Source organism: Hyla sarda, chromosome 3, assembly GCF_029499605.1.
Source record: "Hyla sarda isolate aHylSar1 chromosome 3, aHylSar1.hap1, whole genome shotgun sequence".
In the NCBI taxonomy this organism is placed as follows: Eukaryota; Metazoa; Chordata; class Amphibia; order Anura; family Hylidae; genus Hyla; species Hyla sarda.
In genome coordinates, this window is record NC_079191.1 from 216,808,662 (window position 1) to 216,827,289 (window position 18,628).

Consider the following 18,628-nt stretch of genomic DNA (forward strand, 5'->3'; position numbering starts at 1 on the left):
ACTCATAAAAAAAAAAAAAAAAAAAGACTGTAGACTCAATAAGGGCACATGGTTTTTCTGAGTGCCAAATCCTAACATTGTGAAGACTGATCTTCCCACTAAGGTGAAATATAGTCTTACTGCCTAACACCAGCCTGTCAGTGAACTTGTCCTATTCCAATGCAAAAGGCAGAGCGTTTCGGTTTATTGTTTGATTTCATCTCCTGAAGATAATGTAAGCTGTATGGCTTACAACACAGATGTTTTTGTGTTTTTAGTCACTGGCCATTTATCACTGATCTTACTTTCAATACAGCCCATTACTTTTGAACACAAGGAGAAGAGATTGACCGCTCACCCAGTATGCCCGCAGCTGTGCGCGGATCCACCAGCCCCGCCTCCACTCACGGAATATAGAGATACTTCCAGCACCAAGATGCGGTATAAAAACGGGTATATTTATTGATTCAAAGACAGGCTACACACGGATAACTCTGACGTGTGACATAGACATAGACTATGACTAAGCGCGAAAGCGTGAAACGCGTCAGAGTTATCCGTGTGTTGTAGCCTGTCTTTGAATCAATAAATATACCCGTTTTTATACCGCATCTTGGTGCTGGAAGTATCTCTATATTACTTTTGAACCATCCTTTTTGAATCACCCTGAATATAAAAGTATGCATATGCGCGCAAGTATATATTTTTTTATCAATGACAAAAGGCAAGATGACACAGCAAGAGGCCCTACTAAGACCGCATGGAGCAGCAGTTACAGTGAATGTTACACAGTACCAATAATTACCAACAATCTCCCCACTATGTAAAGGACATAACTACAGGACACTATCTTCCTTCTTTCTTCACAAAAGTGACCTCTTGCATATGTGACATACTTTTGCAGAATAAGAGAATACAATTACCTGCACTATATACATATTATATATTTGTTCTTTATTCGTTTCTACTTACAGCAGGCTTAAAAGCCTGTCATCTAGATTGTCAAGAACAATCTATGTTAAATCAATTAAGCACTTTCTTGGACTGTGCAAATTCCATAAGGACTAATCTAAAACTAATCAAATTCCATAAGGTGAACCACGATATATAGCCAAAGACTAAATATGAATGTACTGAATTTTGATGCTAGGGCCCTGCAGCTAGCTTTGTATATCTATTTGTATTTATTTTATTTTTTTTATAAAAGTTTCAACATACACAATTTTTTAAAGCAGTGCCAAAGTGTTCTGATACATATACTATTCTACATACAATGCAGCAGCTACATACTATTTACATAACCGCTCACCAGAATATTTTATTTAAAACACTATAAAGAACCAAGATATACTTTGCAAAAAAAAAAAAAAAAAGTATTGTTAATGATACTATCATTACCACATTTTTTTTTTAAATTTCATTCTCAATATCTTTTCTTTATTATTTTTTTGTTTATAAAATCATATATCTTACACTGAACCAAACTAAAGGACAGTAATATTGTGTTTGTTTGTATATCCCCTTAGGTTGTATAGGGTATATTGGATGCCCTAATCACACAACTTTTTACAGTTTCTTGATATGTCCTCCAGATCTTCACATATGAGGGTTCAGAATTTGTTCAGGGAATGAACTGTTTGAACTTAATTTTATCATTGGTCAAAAATAGGAGATGATGGGCGTGATTATACAGTCAGCGGGTAAAAATATTTTACACTGTGGTGTGTGAGTGCCCGATACACACTCCCTGACTGTATGATACCGCCCATCACCTACCGTATATACTCGAGTATAAGCTGAGTTTTTTAGCACGATTTTTCGTGCTGAAAACACCCCCCTCGGCTTATACTCGAGTGAACTCTCCGCCTGTCAATCCCTTCTCAGTGGTCTTCAACCTGCGGACCTACAGATGTTGCAAAACTACAACTCCCAGCATGCCCGGACAGCTGATGGCTGAAGGGATTGACAGGCGGTGATTATGAAGGGGGGGGGGATGATGAAAGGGGGGGGATGATGACAGGGGGTCTGGATGAAGACAGGGGGGGATGATGTATTTCCCACCCTAGGCTTATAGTCGAGTCAATAACTTTTCCTGGGTTTTTGGGGTGAAATTAGGGGCCTAGGCTTATATTCGGGTCGGCTTATACTCGAGTATATACAGTAATATTTACGACCAATAAATATCGCTTATCTGATTCTCTGATTTGTTAGACAAACTAAAACATCTATATATTTATTTATTTTTAGATGACATGCTTTACGCTGGGACCCATGAACAACAAAAAAGACAGGAGCTGTCCCATTTAGATAAATTGCTGATATTATTGGGCATTCTGTGACCTTTTTAAGAGGCCATTCTAGAAGGAGGGCTGTTTTTTGAGCAACAGTTATTGTGTGTATCTACAGTTGTCACCTTTCACTATAATCCTTGTTTGTGTAGAGAAGAAAGGTATTAGTGGAAATAAATGTATAGAACTGCTAAGTTTTAGGCCAGGTGGCAAAAATGGGAATTGCAAGATTTTAAGATTACTATAAAAGGGAAACAAAAATGGTAATGGGACCGAGACTGCCAGATGTATTCACCTATACCAGACATAGACAGCATTTCAGCATATCAGATTATTTGGACATTATCCCCCATGATGTTCTTACAGCCAAAATGCTGCCAAAGCATCATGGGAGATGCAGTTCCAAACATCTGCAGTGCCAAAGGTTGCCTATACCCTTTGTCATCAGCACCATCATCACTGCAATCCTATACCATTAAGTTAGTGAGGATGATGCTGATGACAGGTTCCCTTTAAATGCATCTGAGCCATTAAAGAAAAGTATATAAAGTATTAGGCTTAAAAGGGTATTCCAGGAAAAAAACTTTTTATTATATATCTCAACTGGCTCCCGAAAGTTAAACAGATTTTTAAATTACTTCTATTAAAAAAATCTTAATCCTTTCAGTACTTATGAGCTTCTGAAGTTCTGAAGTAGAAGAGGTTTGCTATGGGGATTTGCTTCCAAACTGGGCGTTTCCCGAGACACGTGTCATCAGTGAGCACTTAGACAGAAAAGAACAACCTTAACTTCAGAAGCTCATAAGTACTGAAAGGATTAAGATTTTTTAATAGAAGTAATTTACAAATCTGTTTAACTTTCTGGAGCCAGTTGATATATAAAAAAAAGTTTATTCCTGGATAACCCCTTTAAAAAATGCACATTGATTCCTTTAGATAGCAAACTCTTTTGGATAAGGCATTAACTCCCAAAGTTTTTAGTAATATTTTACTTCTATAAGAATGAAGCTTATGATTTTTGGTATAATGGATACCTGTGGAACATCTTTTAAAGTATATACAGAATTCAGCAGTAGCACATTACCTGAGAAAGCACCGCATTCAATTTCAGAAGGTTCAGGGTAGCCATGAGAAAACACTTCATTAAATTTCCCTTACATAAACATCATTGTGTGTGGATGGAGTAGTTTCTTCTAGGAATATTGATTGCCTGAATTAATTTTAGCTGGGAAACATCTTTTCTCTCTTATCTACTGTCACACTTCACTGCTCTCACAGAATGTATTTGTTTTATCTGATAAATCTAAAAAAAGTCTAAAGCATGAAGGCAAGTGAGGTACATATGAATTGCTGTCAGTGTGCAGTGCATAGCTCCTGCACTAGAGGTTACTAGCCTGCAGATAAAACCTTATCAGGAGCTGTGTATCATCAAAAAATGCATAGTATAGTCATCTTATTTCACAGTATAGCTGCTACAGGTAAAAAAAGGAAAAAAAGAAAATAAAACAAAGCAAAAGTTTTTAAACCCATAAATTATATCTCAAAAAATTCCTATTAAAGACCATTAGAATGTTGAAATGTAGTGCCAGCTTGGTCACACTACAATAGAAATAGAATTAAAGGGCCCCATACCATATCATAGATCTAGCAATTCACTCTGAAAAGGCCCAAGAGTTGACCTCTTACCTGTAGACATATAATATTATATTAAGATATTCACAAGCTCCTTTTAATATGTGGCAATCAGATGGAGGCTGTATAAATGCCTACAACTACAGTGCCTTCAGGGGTGGCCATCCAGCATTTTACAGACAGTATATTGCAGATTTTTAAGTTAAAAATACAAATAGCCGCTATATGGTGAAAGAGAACTGTAACACTAAGTACAAGCCACAATGCCCTGTACAATTCTAAATGCAACTCAATAGCTGATACATTCTGAAAGACCTTAGGAGATTTAATAAAAAACCTATGCCACAATTCTCAAAGAGATAAACAGTGATAACAAATTAGTGGCATCATGCATGCCTATAAAAACAAACAAAGTGCAAAATCAAACTCGGTAAAGGAATGTGGATACACTCACTTAAAATGTGCAGTACATCCATCATTGTGAATGACTAAGATGGAACTAGGGAAGCCAAACCTGTCTACTTAATTGTTCAAGATGAATCTCTGTAAGATAACTAAGCAAACTGTAAAACCAAGCAAACAACAAAAAGCAGCATGGCATGTAGCAGCGAGAAAACCTTTGTTCGCGCCCACAGAAGCACCACCGTAGCTACAGTAGTATAGATTTAACCCCTTAAAGGAAAACTGTAACATTTTTTCTCCCGCACTATCCACAGGCATTGGTGGATAGTGCGGGAGACGCTGATTAAAACGAGCCCTACCTTGGTCTGATCCACGCCGCCGTTCGCCCGCAATTGTAGTTTTAATCTCTGTGTATATCCTGCTGTAACTGGTGCTTCTGCGGGCTAACGGACACTGACGTCAGCACCGCTCATGAATATTCATCCCTCCCTCTGGTTAGGTGCGGTGAAGAGAGGGAGAACAGGAGGGATGAATATTCATGAGCGGTGCTGACGTCAATGTCCGTTAGCCCACTGAAGCACCGCCTTTGCCAGTTACAGCAGGATATACACAGAGATTAAAACTACAATTGCGGGCGAACGGCAGCACGAATCAGACCAAGGCAGGGTTCGTTTTGTGGATAGTGCGGGAGAAAATATGTGACAGTTTTCCTTTAAGGACCCAGCCAATTTTCACTGTAGGACCCGGCCATTTTTTGCACATCTGACCACTGTCACTTTAAACATTAATAACTCTGGGATGCTTTTACCTTTCATTCTGATTCCAAGACAGTTTTTTCGTGACATATTCTACTTCATGTTAGAGGTAAAATTTTGTCGATACTTGCATAACTTCTTGGTGAAAAATTTCAAAATTTGATGAAAAAATTTAGATTTTTTTTTTTACTTTGAAGCTCTCTGCTTATAAGGAAAATGAATATTCAAAATAAATTATATATTGATTCACATATACAATATGTCTACTTTATATTTGCATCATAAAGTTGACATGTTTTTAGGTTTGGAAGACATCAGAGGGCTTCAAGGTATAGGAGCAATTTTCCACAAAATTTTCAAAATCGAAATTTTTCAGGGACCAGTTCTGTTTTGAAGTGAATTTGAAGGGCTTTCATATTAGAAATATCCCATAAATGACCCCATTATAAAAACTGCACCCCTCAAAGTATTCAAAATGACATTGAAAAGGTTTGGTTACCCTTTAGGTGTTTCACAGGAATAGCAGCAAATTGAAGGAGAAAATTTAAAATCTTAATTTTTTACACTCGCATGTTCTTGTAGACCCAGTTATCTTCCTAAAATGTGTAACCCAATTTCTCTCGAGTAAGAAAATACCTCATATGTGTATGTCAAGTGTTCGGCGGGTGCAATAGAGAGCTCAGAAGGGAAGGGGAGACAGTGGGATTTTGGAGAGTCAGTTTTTCTGAAATGGTTTTTGGGGGGCATGTCACATTTAGGAACCCCCTATGGTCCCAGGACAGCAAAAAAAAAACCACATGGCATACTATTTTGGAAACTACACCCCTCAAGGCACGTAACAAGGGGTCCAGTGAGCCTTAACACCCCACAGGTATTTGACGACTTTTCGTTAAAGTTTGATGTGTAAATAATAAAAAAAAATTTCAGTAAAATGCTAGTTTTCCCTCAAATTTTTTTTTTTTGCAAGGGATAATAAGACCAAATGCCCCCCAAAATTTGTAACCCCATCTCTTATGAGTATGGAAATACCCCTTGTTAGGACGTAAAATGCTTTGCGGGCGAACAACAATGCTCAGAAGAGAAGGAGTCGCATTTGGATTTTGGAAAGCAAATTTTGCTGAAATGGTTTTGGGGGGGCAAGTCACATTTAGGAATTTTCTCTCAAATTTTAAATTTTTACAAGGGGTAATAGGACGAAATGCCCCCCAAAATTTGTAACCCCATCTCTTCTGAGTATGGAAATACCCCATGTGTGGACGTCAAGTGCTCTGCTGGCGCACTACAATGCTCAGAAGAGGAGGAGCGCCATTGAGCTTTTGGGAAAAAAAATTGTTTGGAATGGAAGTCAGGGGCCATGTGCGTTTACAAAGCCCCCTGTGGTGTCAGAACAGTGGACCCCCCCACATGTGACCCCATTTTGGAAACTACACCTCCAGCTGCTTCAAAACTACAACTCCCAGCATGAACTGACAGGCCGTGCATGCTGGGAGTTGTACTTTTGCAACAGCTGGAGGCATACTGGTTGGAAAACCTTCAGTTAGGTTCTGTTACCTAACTCAGTATTTTCCAACCAGTGTGCCTCCAGCTGTGATAGGAGGGGTGGCACCCCTGCCACCTCACTCCTATCCCTTCAGGGGGATCGTAGGTGTCTTAGACAACCGCGATCCCCCTTATATTCCGGGTCACCATAGACCCGTAATGACGCGGAATCGCGCAAATCGCAAGTGAGAATTCACTTGCGATTTGCCGAGATCGCCGACATGGGGGGGGGGGGGGGGAGGGGGGGTGGACCGGGTAGCCTGCTGAATGATTTCAGCAGGCATCCCGGTCCGATCCCCGCACGGCCAGTACCAGGGTGTCAAGGGTCCTTAAGGGGTTAAGGCTCACTATACCCCTTGTTACGTTCCGTGAGGGGTGTCATTTCCAAAATGGGGTTATACGTGGGTATTTATTTTTTTGGGCTTTAAGTCTGAACCGCTGTAAAATCAGCCACCCCTGTGCAAATCACCAATTTAGCCCTCAAATGTACATGATGCGCTTTTACTCCTGAGCCATGTTGCGCGCCCGCAGAGCATTTTACATCCACATATGGGGTATTTCCATACTCAGGAGAAATTGCGTTAAAAAATTTGGTGGTCTTTTTTTCCTTTTACCTCTTGGGAAAATGTAAAGTATGGGGCAGCACCAGAATGTTAGTGTAAGCATTTTTATTTTTTGACACTGACAGGATGGTGTAGACCCCAACTTTACCTTTTCATAAAGGGTAAAAAACCACCAAAATTTGTAACGCAATTGCTCCCGAGTACAATAATACCCCATATGTGGCCCTAAACTGTTTCCTTGAAATATGACAGGGCTCCAAAGTGAGAGAGCGCCATGCACATTTGAGGCCTAAATTAGGGATTTTCATAGGGGTGGACTCGGATGCAAGCATTACAATTGCCTCCGCTACCAAAAATATTCTACACCAGTAAATCCAAAACATGGTGCCTCCAGCTGTTGCTAAACTCCCAGCATGCCTGGACAGTCAGTGGCTGTCCGGCAATGCTGGGAGTTGTTGTTTTGCAACAGCAAGAGGCTCCATTTTGCGAACACTGCCATATGAGAGGTTTTTCATTTTTATTAGGGGTGGGGCACTGTGTAAGGGTGTGTGTATATGTAGTGTTTTACTCTATTTTGTGTTAGTGTAGTTTAGTGTTTTTAGGGTACATTCGCACTGGTGACGGTTTACGGTGAGTTTCCTGCTAGGATTTTGCAGCAGCTCAAACTTGAAGCAGGAAACTCTCTGTAAACCCCCACCCATGTGAATGTACCCTGTACATGCAAACCTCTAGCTGTTGCAAAACCCAGCATGTACTGACAGACCGTGCATGCTGGGAGTTATACTTTTGCAACAGCTGGAGGCACAAAGGTTGGAAAACCTTTAGTTAGGTTCTGTTACCTAAGTCCGTATTTTCCAACCAGTGTGCCTCCAGCTGTTGCAAAACTACAAACGCCAAACATGTACTGAACACCAAAGGGCATGCTGGGGGATGTAGTTATGCAGCAGCTGGAGGCATGCAACTACAACTCCCAGCATGTCGAGACAGCAGTTTGCTGTTCGTGCATGCGGGGAGTTGTAGTTTTGAAAGATTTAGAGGGCCACGGTTTAGAGACCACCGCAGAGTGATCTCCAAACTGTGGCCCTCCAGATGTTGCAAAACTACAAATCCCAGCATGCCCAGACAGCAAACACCTGTCTGAGCATGCTGGGAGTTGCAGCTTTGCAATATCTGGAGGGCTACAGCTTAGAGACCACTGTAATCTTTGGCCCTCCAGATGTTGCTAGGCAACAACTCATCTGGCAATAGCAGGATCGCTGCCGCACGCAGAGGATCGCCACCCGCCACCGCACAGAGGAGGATCGCTGCCAGTAAGGGACCTCTGGCGCCGGTCCCAGCAGAGTTCCCCCGCTCTGCCCAGACTACCGTGGGTGGGCAGAGCTGGGGAACCCAACTTTAACCCCCCCCGCACCTGATCTGCTATTGGTTGGTTGCTTCTGACCGACCAATAGCAGGGATAGGAGGGGTGGCACCCCTGCCACCTCACTCCCATCCCTGTCTTGGACAGCCCCAATTCCCCTCATTTTCCAGGTTATCGGAGACCCGGAATGACCCGGAATAGCCGCAGTCAATTCAGATCGGCGATTTGCGGCGATTACTGACATGGGGGATTTTTCAACAGGCATCCCAGGTCCGATCCCCGCCCGGCCCGGTCCCGCCCGTACCTGTACACTCAGGGTCCTTAAAGACTCGGGATGCAGGGCATACCTGTACAACCTGCGTCCCCAAGTGGTTAAAAAGGACATCATAGCAACCAATGTTTGGCTAAGCAATTTCACATTCCTGCCCCAACTCCAGAAGCACTGATCTGCAGGACTGACGTACGAAGATAACGACGGAGAAGGGAGAGTGAGAGAAGTGAGAAGAGTTATATATATATATATATACACACACACACATATGCAACTATAAAACTATTGAAAAACTATTACTCCCCATGATAGGCCTTTATTATGCAGTCTAGGGTCAGCACATATAAACTTGTGCTGTCACAAATAATACATTATCACAAATTTTTTTCCTAATCATTAATATATTAGCTGTAAATAACATTCTTTGTAATACAGTCATGGCCGTAAATGTTGGCACCCCTGAAAATTTTCAAGAAAATTAAGTATTTCTCACAGAAAAGGATTGCAGTAACATGTTTTGCTATACACATGTTTATTCCCTTTGTGTGTATTGGAACTAAACCAAAAAGGGAGGAAAAAAAGAAAATTGGACATAACCACATCACACCAAACTCCAAAAATGGGCTGGACAAAATTAATGCCACCCTTAAAGCGTACCCGTCAGATACAACAATTTTTTTTTTTTTAATATATCACTCAGTACCAAAACCTGACCATGTACATCAAATTTTTTTTGTGTCTAGCACCTTTATTTATTTATTACACTTTTAATTTAGCTCACTAGTCTGAATTCCTCTCAAAAGGGAGGGGGCGTGGCCTCACTCTGCAGGTCTCCACTTTCTCCCTCAGTATGCTGTCTGCTCACATCTCCCCTAGCATTGGCAAAACTACAACTCCCAGCTTGTCCTCACTGACAGTAGCGGGACACAAGCTGACAGTGGGAGGATTTTTCCTCCAGCTGTGAGCCCTGCGCTCACAGCTGTCAATCAAGGAAGTGTGTCCATGACATAGGTGATGATGCATGGACACAGCAGGACTAGTATGTCTCCAACCAGGCAGGGGGGGGGGGGCAGTTGTTTGACTGGCTTTTTCGGTAAGAAATACTGAAAATTTTCTAATGAAAGCAATTGCAAAACCCATTGGTTTTTCATGCTTTACAACATATCAAATGTTGTGACAGTGCCCATTTAACTTAATATTTGGTTGCACACCCTTTGGAAAAAATAACTGAAATCAGTCACTTCCTATAACCATCAATAAGCTTCTTTCACCTCTCAGCCGGAATGTTGGACCACTCTTCCTTTGCAAACTGCTCCAGGTCTCTCTTATTGGAAGGGCGCTTTTTCCCAACAGCAATTTTAAGATCTCTCCACAGGTGTTCAATGGGATTTAGATCTGGACTCGTTATGTTTGGGGTCATTGTCCTGCTGGAAGACCCAAGATCTCAGACACAAACCCAGCTTTCTGACACTGGGCTGTACAGTGTGACCCAAAATACATTGGTGATTCTCTGATTTCATGATGCCTTTCACACATTCAAGGCACCCAGTGCCAGAGGCAGCAAAACAACCCCAAAACATCATTGAGCCTCCACCATATTTCACTGTAGGTACTGTATTCTTTTATTTGTAGGCCTCATTCCATTTTCAGCAAACAGTAGAATGATGTGCTTTACCAGAAAGCTCTATCTTGGTCTCATCTGTCCACAAGACATTTTCCCAGAAGGATTTTGGCTTACTCAAGTACATTTTGGCAAAAAACAGTCTTGCTTTTTTATGTCTCTGTGTCAGAAGTGGGGTCCTCCTGGGTCTCCTGCCATAGCATTTCATTTCATTTAAATGTTGACGGATTGTTTGCGCTGACACTGAAGCTCCCTGAGCCTGCAGGGCAGCTTGAATATATTTGGAACTTGTTTGGGGCTGCTTATCCACTATCCGGGCTATCCTGCGTTGACTCCTTTCATCAATTTTTCTCTTCCGCCCACGCCCAGGGATATTAGCTACAGTGCCATGGGTTGCAAACTTCTTGATAATGTTGGGCACTGTGCACAAAGGCAAATCTAGATCTCTGGAGATGGACTTGTAACCTTGAGATTGTAGATATTTTTCCACAATTTTGGTTCTCAAGTCCTCAGCCAGTTCTCTTCTCCTCTTTCTGGTGTCCATGCTTACTGTGGCACACACAGACACACAATGCAAAGACTAAGTGAACTTCTCTCCTTTTTATCTGCTTTCAGATGTGGTTTTTACATTGCTCCCACCTGTTACTTGCCCCAGGTGAGTTTAAAGGAGCATCACATGTTCCAATATACACAAAGGGAATTAAAGGGGTACTCCCGTGGAAACCTTTTTTTTTTTTTTTTTAATCAACTGGTGCCAGAAAGTTAAACAGATTTGTAAATCACTTCTATTAAAAAATCTTAATCCTTCCAGTACTTTTTAGGGGCTGTATACTAAAGAGAAATCCAAAAAAGAAATGCATTTCCTCTGATGTCATGACCACAGTGCTCTCTGCTGACCTCTGCTGTCCATTTTAGGAACTGTCCAGAGCAGGAGGAAATCCCCATAGCAAACATATGCTGCTCTGGACAGTTCCTAAAATAGACAGCAGAGGTCAGCAGAGAGTCATGACTGTGGTCATGACATCAGAGGAAATGCATTTCTTTTTTGGATTTCTCTTTAGTATACAGCCCCTAAAAAGTACCGGAAGGATTAAGATTTTTTAATAGAAGTGATTTACAAATCTGTTTAACTTTCTGGTATCAGTTGATTTAAAAATAAATAAATAAATAAATAAAGTTTTCCACGGGAGTACCCCTTTAACATGTGTATAGCAAGACATGTGTTACTGCAATCCATTTCCGTGAGAAATACTTCATTTTTTAGAAAAAATTCAGGGGTACTAACATTCACGGCCATGACTGTAACTGAAACTTCCCAATAATCTTGTAACAAAAACATTACATTCTGATGTCTGAATTTGCTGCAAATTAGAGCCGAGTGGTGCTACATGTGCTGTTGATACCTTACTGCAGAAGCTGTCCATGTGTGGTCACCTTTGTAGGAAGTTTCTTCTATAACGGTAATTGGTGACTGACATGTAGAGATCTCACTAACTTTAGAGTAGTTTCCTTAGAAACAGCAAGGTGTATTATACACTACTGCAGAACATAAGAAATATAACGTCTGAAAACCTTCGAAAAAAGGGTACTGTAAAGAGCAGTACAGAACACGTACTACTGTACTACACAGACATGCCACTTGGCACCCATCCAATCACAGGTGCCCCAGACTGGCGAACTGTATGTTGTTGAATGGGGTTCTAAGTTAAAGTGCCAAATGAAAGATCATTGTATGTTTAAATGTTGTAGCCTGAAGCCACAATTACATTACATACACACACAAAATGCATTCAAAATGTTTTCACACCCTTTCACTTTTTCCCCATATTGTTATGATGTGGAATTGTGCTAAAAAAAAAAAAAAAAAAAAAAAAAAAAAAAAAAGGGGGGGGGGATGGGGCTCATCGTAATGCACTGAATACCTCATTATGAGAATGTGAAAATATAATTTTCAGAACTTTTTGCAGATTTACTAAAAGTAAAAAGGTAGAATTTTCCATGGACATAAGTATTCAGAACCTTTGCTATGAAACCTAAAATTTAGCTTGATGCCTCTAGTTTCTCTTGATCAACTGTGGTAAATTCTGTTGATATAACATGATTTGGAAGGAAACAACCCCGTCTATATAAAGCATCACATCTGGCAATGCATATCAGATAAAAAACCAAGCCATGAAGTGGAAATAACTGCATGTAGAGCTTAGAGACATGATTTTGTGGAGCACAGATCTGGAGAAAGGAACAAAAAAATTACTGCTGCACTGAAAGTCCCCTAAAGCACAGTGGACTCCATAATTCTTAAAGGGGCAGTCTGGTGGAAAACTGTTATTTTATTTATTTATTTTTATTTTTTTAAATCAACTGGAGCCAGAAAGTTAAAATGATCTGTAAATTACTTCTGTTATAACTTCTTAATCCTTTCAGTACTTATAAGCTGCTGTATAGTACAGAGGAAGTTCATTTATTTTTGAAATTCTTTACTGTCACGACCCCAGTGATCCCTGCTGACACCTCTGTCCATTTTAGGAACTGTCCAGAGCAGCATATGTTTGCTATGGTGATTTTCTCCTGCTCTGGACAGTTCCTGACATAGACAGAGGGGTCAGCACAGAGCACTGTGGTCGTGACCGTAAAGAATTTCCGCTGTAGTATACAGCCACTGATAAGTACTGGAAGGATTACAAATTTTTAATAGAAGTAATTTACAAATCTGTTTAACCTTCTGGCATCAGTTGATTAAAAAAAAAAGTTTTCCACAGGAGTACCCCTTTAAATGGAAGTTTAGAACAACCCAGAATCTTCCTAGGCTGGGCGCCGCACCAAACTAAGTAATTGGGTCTCCTTGGCTGAGCTTCAAAAAACCTGTATGCAAATGTTCTAACCACATCACTGCAGCACTCCACAATCTGATCTTTACTGCAGAGAGGCCAGACATTATCATCTCCTCTGTAAAAGACCAATGAAAGCTTGCATGGAGTTTGTCAAAACGCACTCTCCGACTGTGACCAACAAGTTCCTCTGGTCTTATGAAACAAATATTTAACTTTTTTGCCTCAATTTTAAGTGACATGTCGAGAGAAAAAATGGCACTGCTCATCTCCTGCCCACTACCATCCCTACAGTGAGGAATGGTGGTAGCAGCAGCTTTCTGGTGTGGGGGTATTTTTTAGCTGCTGGAGCAGAGAGAGACTGGTCAGGGTTAAGCAAAAGTTAAATGAAGCAAAGCACAGAAATAATTCTTAATGAAAACCAAATATTCACCTTCTAACATGACAATGACCCTAAGCACACAGGGAAGACAACATAGGAGTTGTTTAGGGCCAACTGTGAACATCCTAAAAATGGCTGCCAAACAATAGTCCTTGTCCAATCTGCTAGAGTTATAGAGGATCTGCAGAGAAAATGGCTGCAGTTCCCAAATTCAGGTGTGTAAACCTTGCAGAATCCTCTTTAAGAAGAGTTGGGTCTATAATCACTGCTAACTAAGGCTTTCTACAAGATTTTTGAGTCCCATTAATCCATAAGAGCACTTGTAAGGTCAGGCACTACAGTTGGATGAGAGGGTCTGGCTTGACATATCCATTCTGGTTCTTTTCTTTCACACCCAACCATGTCTTAGCAGACCTTGCTTTTAAGGCTGGAGTACAGTCCCCCTGGAACGGAGAAGGACCTTGCGATTGTTGGAAACATACAAGTGTATACCCAGACACATCCACCAGACTGTCAGACAGAGAAGTGTGATTTGTAACTTGCAGCTATGGCATTACAGTACCACGCTGGAAGCAATGGCATTACAGTAACACACAGGAATTCACTGACCTCTTTAGAATGAGGGGGGCAAAGTTCTGGTTTTAAAGGTTGTTACCACTGTGCTAATAAACCATATTGAGTACTGCGTACTCATATGGTATAATTGATGTACATTGTAGGGAAAATATCCCAATCTATGAAAGCAATAAGATGACAACACTACTTTGTGACAGTGACAACACTACTTTTTAACATTTATATTGGTCACTATATATATTAATATATGAATATTAATATAATTATGTTAATATTAATATACAATAAAAGCTAAGTTTTATAGGGTAGGTCTAAGAAGGGGATTTAGTGCCCTTGGCTTCGTGCCCTAGGGTTTTTCGTAAATTAATTCTCTTTAGAATGACCCATTCTTTCAAAAATGTCAGTAATGGCAGACTGCACTTTATACACACCAGTGACAATGGAAATTAATGAAACCCCTAAATTTAATAACTAAGAAGTTGGGCCCAATTCTTATGTTATTATAGTGTATTATAAAATGAGAATTATACTCAAGGAAAAAAAGTTTCTATTTATGTTTATGAAGGACAAACTAAAATGTTCTGCTAGTACATTTGCTAAACATAGGTTTTAACATGAGAAATTTAGACTCACCCTTCTCCTCCAACTTTTGTTATCTTCAACCGAAAGTCCACGGAATTCATGTTAGGTGGCTTCCATTTTAAAATGTCATCACAACGACCACCTTTGTATTTCTGGAGCAGGAATAAAAAGAGTACTATTAAAAAGTGGTATTTCAATAGAAGAGACAGTTGTCTATGTGTAGGACAATGACAATAGCAGCGCTAAAAGCTTCCACTTCCACATTGCAGGAGCCTAGGCAAGTATGAAAAAGCTCAGTTTTAAAGCTCTTACTAAATTATAGAGGAAATAAAGAAGAAACATGTAAAATATTCTGAAAGCAAGATACAAATACTGCAATTAAAGTGATCAACATCAGGAGTGGGAATTGAATTTCTAGTACTACAACAAATGGCATGAGGTTGAAAAACAAGATTATTTAGAAGGTGGGTAAAAGCACATAAAAGTGCTGGGAGAAAAGGAACCAATTACACAGATGTGAAATGGGGTGGTTGGCCCTTCCAGTTTGCAGTGTGAACAATGCTTATATTGCAAAACAAACCAGGTGTTCAGAAGTTTGATAAAAGATAAAATACACTATTTGCTGTCCTAGCATTTCACACTGAATACTGGTTTATTTTGACGTTGTGCACTCAAAGACGCCAATCAATAGACAATGGTCTTTTTAGAAAGAAACAGTACTTATTACAGAGTCAATTTCCACAGATTATAAAAAAAAAACAATACTTTAAAAAGATGGTTTATTGTGAAGGGCTGGTGTTAAATCTTTAGATGGCTAGCCTTATCTTTCGAAATGACAAGAAATGGATGAGGGCATTTTTTTCCTGCATTTGAGGTAATGGTGCAATGCTTGCTCCAGTGTGTGAATGTGTAATGTATGTCTCTAATGTTGCATGATTCCTAGTCATCGCAAACATCATATCTAGACATCATCAAGAACAATGTGTAGATTCTGCTGTCTGCATACACTCTACATGTACTGTATGCTTAAGAGCAAAGTCCGACAATGATTAAAAAACTAGTAATTCTGGCACCCTCCCTTTTTCTCATTGCTCATGGTTCCCCAAACACCCCTTGTCTCTACCATCATTGCATAGTAAGCAGAAAACAAGACAGATTAGGCATTGAGCAGTGAAAGTGTCAATCCCTTTTAATAATCTGCTTGAAAACAGGCAAAAATGAATGGAGGGATGCGACCCAGCTGTGTCAGCACATCACCAAGTAGAAAGAAATTACCCACTAGGATAAAAAAAAAAATTCCCATTCAGATGGTGATTCCATGCAGAACTGAAAAATAAACTATTAGTAATCAGTTACTTACTGTATTATAAATACATAATATTTTGTCCGATGATAATAATCCCTTTAAACTTCGTTTATCTAAGGACACCAATGACCTTACTGAATATCGTCAATACAATGTTTTGCCACTGTGCCCATCCCTGGATGGTGTTACCATTGTGACACCATTCATGTTAACCACTACCAAATCTTAGCTTGCTTACTAACAAGAGATTAGTTATAATTTGTTCACCAAAGTCAAAGTTTTGACAGTTTATCAAACATGCCATCTAGGACATGTCAAGTGTTTAGGTACACTTCAAATCTATACAACAGGAAAAAAGTATGAAGCTAAATGTCACCCCTTCCAAAGTCCTCTTTGCATAGTGTATAAAAGAAGAAAAAGACAAGAGACAGGAGGGGGCGCCTCGTGTGATACCATTTAGGTAATTTGAAAGGGAAGAGGATGTGGGGCGTGTTAACCCCTTAGGTAGTGGCTGTTTACCTTAGAGAAAGTTTAAACTTGCATATCAACCCACATGTGGGGTTAGAAAGAAGCCGGAACCGCTGCTAGGCCTGAGGTGAAACAGTCTCCTGGAGATAGGCAAGTAGTGGTCGAGCAAAAGAACCTCTGAGTAGTGCTGCTGGTTCCGTGGATAAGTGTGATGAACCAAATCCAGAGAAGAGTAGGTTTAAAAGCTGGGAGGTTTACTGCATATCAATAAAAACAATAAAACCAGTGCAGGATAGGATCATGCGTTTCGGGGGAGCCACCCCCTTCTTCAGATCAGTCGCGAATCTGCGTAGAATCTTGTCCAAGAAGATCGAAATCCGGGAAGTCACAGAATTTCGCCCAGACCCAAGGGGCGTTCCCGGAGGATTGTTCCGATCTTTATGGACCTGTATCTGTAGAGGAGCCATGTGCTTACAGGACCTGCGATGATGTCACGGGCAAGGACCTGCGATGATGTCACCGTCAAGTTGACGGTGACATCATCGCAGGTCCTGTAAGCACACGGCTCCTCTACAAATACAGACCATAAAGATCGGAACAATCGTTTGGGAAGGCCCACTGTGTCTGGGCGAAATTCCGTGACTTCCCCAATTTTGATCTTTTTGGACAAGATTCTACGCAGATTCACGACTGATCTGAAGAAGGGGGTGGCTCCCCGAAACGCATGATCCTATCCTGCACTGGTTTTATTGTTGTTATTGATATGCAATAAACCTCCCAGCTTTTAAATCTACTCTTCTCTCGATTTGGTTCATCACACTTATCCACGGAACCAGCAGCACTACTCAGAGGTTATTTTGCTCGACCACTACTTGTGTTTGCATAGTGCACCTGCTGAGTCTAACTATTTTGGATTGTGTTAGACGAGGGTGTTTACATTTATGCACTGGGTCCTCACCACAACACTTTAAAGGGGTACTCCGCTGCTCAGCGTTTTGAACAAAATGTTCCAAATGCTTAGAGTCGGTGCTGGAAGTTTGTTCAAAAAGCTGAGCAGCGGAGCTCCCCTTTAATCCTCACCAAAGGAATTCAAAGTCCATTCCAAAATAAAAAATATTGCTTCATTTACCTTTGTCTGAATCACAATTTTGGAAGTTTCACAGTTTATAATGTGGAAATAGACCCCAAAGCAACCACAGAAGAAAAAAAGTCAAATTTTTCTAGCTAAGAAAAGATATGGCCCTTTGTCAAGTATGATAACATTCGCTTTATAGAAATAAGGTATTAAAATTTTGTATTGTGAGCCATTTGAAGAGGGATAGAACTAGGATATTTCAGCTTCACAGAGTCTATATAAAGATGTCAGAGTTTTTAGTTCAGCTGTCAGTCTTTGAATTATCCATGCAACATACAGTAGAGGGATTAAAAATAAAAATAAAACAAACATATGGCTGCTGTCTCTTAGCAATTTATCTACAGAATAAAAAGCTCTAAACCAACAGCATTATAAAGTAATGTATATTACCCAGATTACCAGAAGCAGATGTTGAATTTTACATAATAAAACACGTTCTTTAGTGCTAGATTAAGAGATATTTGAATTAATGGATTACTGTAAATGAACACTGAATATACCACTCTTCATAAAGACCAGATAACAATTCTCTTGGCAGATGAGTATCCATTTGTTGTTGAGTAGTTCTTTTTGAAGTTGTATAGTTATTTTCTGTCTGACCACAGTGCTCTCTGCTGACACCTCTGTCTGTGTCAGGAACAGTAAAGAGCAGGACAATTACTGACATGGACAGCGCTGTCAGCAGAGAGCACTGTGGTCAGACAGAAAAGAAATTAAATAAAAAAAACTTCCTGTTGAGCATACAGCAGCTGATAAGTTAAGGGTTAAGATTCTTAAATAGAAGTAATTTACAAATCTGTTTAAAGGGGTATTCTGGTGAGAAACTATTTATTTTTTTCATACCAACTGGCTTCAGAAATTTAAACAGATTTGTAAAATGACTTGTTCTTTTCTGTCTGACCACAGTGCTCTCTACTGACACCTATGTCCATGTCAGGAAC

At 40.1% G+C, this 18,628-nt stretch overlaps 1 protein-coding gene across 3 annotated transcripts in view; it reads right to left on the reverse strand.

Moving 5' to 3' along the window:
- The window catches only part of RNGTT (RNA guanylyltransferase and 5'-phosphatase), a 502,134-nt gene that overhangs the window by 92,554 nt on the left and 390,952 nt on the right, over nt 1–18,628 (reverse strand). For all 3 annotated transcript variants that reach the window (XM_056566087.1, XM_056566088.1, XM_056566086.1), the window contains one exon: nt 14,830–14,930. In XM_056566087.1, coding sequence (XP_056422062.1) covers nt 14,830–14,930 — 101 coding nt within the window. The remainder of the gene's footprint in view (nt 1–14,829; nt 14,931–18,628) is intronic.